The sequence below is a fragment of the Elephas maximus genome, chromosome 4 (genome assembly GCF_024166365.1).
Source record: "Elephas maximus indicus isolate mEleMax1 chromosome 4, mEleMax1 primary haplotype, whole genome shotgun sequence".
Lineage (NCBI taxonomy): Eukaryota > Metazoa > Chordata > Mammalia > Proboscidea > Elephantidae > Elephas > Elephas maximus.
Window position 1 is genome coordinate 110,882,037 of NC_064822.1, and position 4,436 is coordinate 110,886,472.

A 4,436-nucleotide genomic window follows, 5' to 3' on the forward strand; every position below is an offset into this window, starting at 1 on the left:
TGTTTTAGGGGACACAATTCAATCCACGACAGGCAGAAATCAATAATTATTGCCTATTTCCCTTGTTTTATTAAGGAATATAACGTTTCAAGGTTTTGCTTCCATTTTTTTTCAAGCATTTATTGATTGCGGTACTTCTTTAAAGAATTTTCCCTCCTCAATTATCTAGTCATTCAGAAATACTATCTGTTTGATTTGTAACTTTTATTTATCACTTTTCAGAATAAGAGTTGTTGCCAACCAAACTCCAAAGGTGAACAAATGTGGTTTTGGAATTATAATGAATCTCATTTTTTTTTAATCATTGGTGAGAGCCCCTTGAATTGATTCCTTTATCCTTTAACATGATTCCATTGATCTTTGACAATTTTCTTATTTTAGGTATGACAACATATTCTAGGTTCATCATTATGGAATCAACTATTTAAGAAGTTCTGGTTCCTTTTATACTTATTAAGATTTCACAGGAAGTCAAATATGATAATAAGAATTAAACATACCGCACATAATCCTTAGTCTCAGTGAAGTGATACATTAAGCTGAATAAAACAAGATTTCAAATATTAGTTACATTTCACTGAAAGAAGAGGAGTGGATGGGGCCAAAGATCAAAGAAGAATTGATGCCTTTGAATTACGGCATTGGTAAAAAGTATAGAATATACCATGGACTGCCAAAAGAATGAACAAATCAGTCTTGGAAGAAGTGTAACCAGAATGCTCCTTAGAAGCAAGGATAGCATGACTTCATTTGACATGCTCTGGACATGTTATTAGGAAGGTTCAGTCCCTGGAGAAGGACATCATGCTTGATAAAGTAGAGGGTCAGCAAAAAAGAGGAAGACCCTCAACTAGATGGATTGACACGATGGCTGCAACAATGAGCTGAAGTATAACAACAATTGTGGAAATGGTGCAGGACCTGGCAGTGTTTCATTCTGTTGTACACAGGGCCTCTAAGAGTTGGAACTGACTCAACAGCACCTAACAACAATAACATAATAGAATAGAAAAATAGAGTTCTGTAATTCGAAAGGGGAAAACGTTTTTAAGAAGATAGCTATGTAAGGTCATGATCCTCCAGATAGAAATTAAAGGGAAAATATGAATATATGTTAGATAATGTAATAGGAAAATCAGGTCCTAATCCAGAAAGTCAGGTCCTAATCCAGATACCTTTCTTTGTACATTTCCCTAATAATACATTTCTGTTGGATACCTCATTATGATTTTATTTCTTTGATAAAGACAGAACTCTTTGTAACAAGTTCTTAAATGCTTGTTTCACTTGCTGGTTCCTTAGAGTGTAAATGAAGGGGTTCAAAAGTGGAGCCACCGAAGTATTGACCACTGAAACTCCCTTCATTAAATATATTCTCTGTTTGGCTGAAGGTTTAATGTACATGAAGATGCAGCTGCCATATGAGAGGGAAATGACAATCATGTGGGAGGAACAAGTAGAAAAAGCCTTTTTTCTCTGGTTGGCAGAAGGGATTTTTAAAATTGTTAGGGCGATATATGTATATGATAGAATCACTAATACCAAGGTGACCAGGAGTGTCACCAAAGCTAGAATGAAACTCATCATTTCCCCCAAATGTGTATCTGTGCAAGAGATTTGCAGGAGAGGAGCAGTGTCACAGTAGAAATGGTCAATGATATTGGAATCACAGAAATCCAGGCCTAAGCCTAAGATGAGTCCTGGAAAAATGATAAGGAAACCGGCCATCCAAGAGCCGAGGACCAGCTGGATACAGATTTTACTGTTCATGATAGTTGTATAATGCAGAGGCTTACAGATGGCAACATAACGATCATAAGACATGATGGCCAGGAGATAGAATTCAGATGCACCAAGAAGGAAGGCGAAAAATAACTGAGCTGCACAACAGTTATATGTAATTGTTTTGTCTCCGGTTGCCATGGTAACAAGCAATTTGGGTATACAGACTGTCGTATAAGATACCTCCAGGAAGGAAAAGTTTCGAAGAAAAAAATACATAGGTGTCTTGAGATGAGAATCCAGCAAAGTGAGGGTAATGATAACCAGGTTACCCGAGATGCTTAGCAAGTAGGTGAGAAGGAGGAAGATAAATAGCACAATTTTCAATTGTGGGTCCTCTGTCAATCCTACTAAGATAAACACTGTCACTGTTGTATGGTTTTTCGTTGCTGACTCCTGATCTGCTCCTGCTCCGGTAAAAATATTCAAAGAAAAAAAAGTTATCTTAATGTATGAATGGTTAAATGTGAAAGCAACAATGTCAAAATACTAATAATCACTGTTGATGGTATATATTAACGGGACACTTTTTTGAAGCGATTAATGTAACACAAAACTCTGGCAAATGTTATTAGTTTGCATATACTGCGAAAATGTTTTCCACAAATTTGCTGAAATAAAAAAGAATGTCATAAAAATTGATTCTATATTCTGGTTTAGTTACATTTATAGTAATGACGTGAAGAGGTGAACATGCATGTAAAAATAGCATTCCTCTTTTCTCAAGATCTAAAGGCTGAAATGTCACGTTGTTTACACTCAGCCTGGCCAGTGACCCTTTTAACATCATCACTTCAAGGACCTGACTGTGAGTGCAGGAAAACTACAGAAACTGTATATATGATCGAGACATTGAAAAACAGCTTTTGGCTAAAGTGGTAATAGAAACAACGCAATACAGTCATGACAATAGCCTTTCAGTTGTGTGGCCTTTTGCCTTATCTACTCAGCCAGTGAACACTCTTTGTGTGAGTTCTTTCTGATGCTTTACTCTTGTAAATCAGTGTAATGTGTTATCTCCCTATTTCTATCTCTTCCCTTTTTTTGTGGGGGGGGGGCACTCTTATTTTTACCACCCTTCATTCAATATTGGAGTCCTGGTGGCACAGTGGTTAAGAGCTACAGCATGCTATGGCTGTTAACCAAAATGTCAGCAGTTTGAATCCACGCTCCTTGGAAACCCTATAGAGCAGTTCTATTCTGTTCTATAGGGTTGCAATGAGTCGGAATCAACTCAATGGTAACAGATTTGGGTTTTTTTTTTTTGTATTCCAATATTAAATCTACTGTCAAAATAATCAAAGCACAAAAAGAATTAAAGAGCATAGGGTTCATCTGAGCAGACAATCTGCATGAATACAGGGAAACTTTTCTGTTCAGAAAAACAGGAAGGCTCCTTTCAGGCCAGTTACAATGAGTTTTTAATGAGGAAAGAGGAAACAAGATTAGAAAATCAACCACTGGATAATCTTAACATGATTGAATCATGACCCCTTTTCTGAGGTCTCTGTGGATTGGTCAGCCCCCCATTCATTTTCACAAACCCTCAGGTCTAGTCCAGAGGTTTTAAAATAATAAAGGGACCTCAATTGTTCAGGAAATGATAAAGATTTAGAATTATCTGTCATGAAGCAAGAAAAATGACCTCAAGTTAAATTCTTTGTATAAGATAAACTCTGAAATAGTTTATGGTTAACAGACGTCTTTGTCACAAGGGGAATCTGTGGTCACTGTGACTCTAAGTTATTTCTTTTTATTTGTTTTCAGGTATGTTCCACAACTGTCAGTGACCTTTGTGAATTTTCCTAGGCATTTAGAGAATCCATCAATCTCTCTGGTCCTCAATTTCCTTCTTTAACACAATCGTATTGCATAGAAAACCTGACTTGAACAGAATGAAACCAATTCAGTGTTTCTGCCGGATACAGTTCAGAATATGGGAAAAAAAATAATAAAGTGAACAAGGGAACAGGGAGAGGAAGAAAAATACAATAGGAAAGAAGGAGTCAAAAAATTGGAAAAGGGGTAACAGAGTAAGGGAAGAAGTGAAGGAGAAAAACCTACCATTAAAAATGGACTTTTCTTCAGATGAACCATTGACTTCCATTTACCTCTTTGCTTAACTAACACACAGTCTGAGCTACTGTTGTGTTGTTAACGTGTGCCATCAGGTTGATTCTAACTCATAGGGACCCAATATGTAATTTGGTTCTACCTAGGAGAATAGAGAGGAGAAATTCTAATAAGTTTTTCTCTAATGATCAATCACTGGGCAAGTATTTGGACATTTTGCAGGTAATGCCAACTGCCCCAAAATAATATGATTGGTAAAAAGCCAAGCCAACTGAAATGAAGTTGATTATGTGGTTGGGAATTTTACAAGCCCTCATTAAAGAAATGTCCTGAAAATCCCTAAGTACAGTTTCATCCCTTGAGGACAAATTTCTCCTTTGATGACTTTATTAACAATGTTTCTTCGATGAATTCATTATCAATTACAAACATTTTGTAAACAATTTTCTGTAGGTTTATAGAAGATAGATTATCGTACATTGAAGAATAAAAGACGTGTATATAAAATAAGGTCTCTATCACAGTTTACTGTGTTATTAAGGAGACATGATACATGCATGAATATAATCATATTTAATGTG

General features: G+C 36.1%; 1 protein-coding gene across 1 annotated transcript; it reads right to left on the reverse strand.

Annotated features, from left to right (window-relative positions):
* Positions 1 to 1,230: 1,230 nt before the first annotated feature.
* LOC126076345 (olfactory receptor 6C74-like) lies at positions 1,231 to 3,889 on the reverse strand. The gene is made up of 2 exons (XM_049884892.1): positions 3,847 to 3,889; positions 1,231 to 2,189 (listed from the first exon to the last, which is right to left on the reverse strand). The coding sequence occupies exons 1-2, from the start codon at positions 3,887 to 3,889 to the stop codon at positions 1,231 to 1,233; spliced, it is 1,002 nt and encodes a 333-aa protein (XP_049740849.1).
* Between the last annotated feature and the right edge of the window lie 547 nt (positions 3,890 to 4,436).

Coding starts and splice junctions, on each gene's coding strand:
- LOC126076345 (XM_049884892.1), bottom strand. CDS start 3,889: ATGGAAGTCAATGGTTCATCTGAAGAAAAGTCCATTTTTAATG. Junction 2,190..3,846: donor AGAAAAGTCCATTTTTAATG/GTAGGTTTTTCT, acceptor TTACCGGAGCAG/GAGCAGATCAGGAGTCAGCA.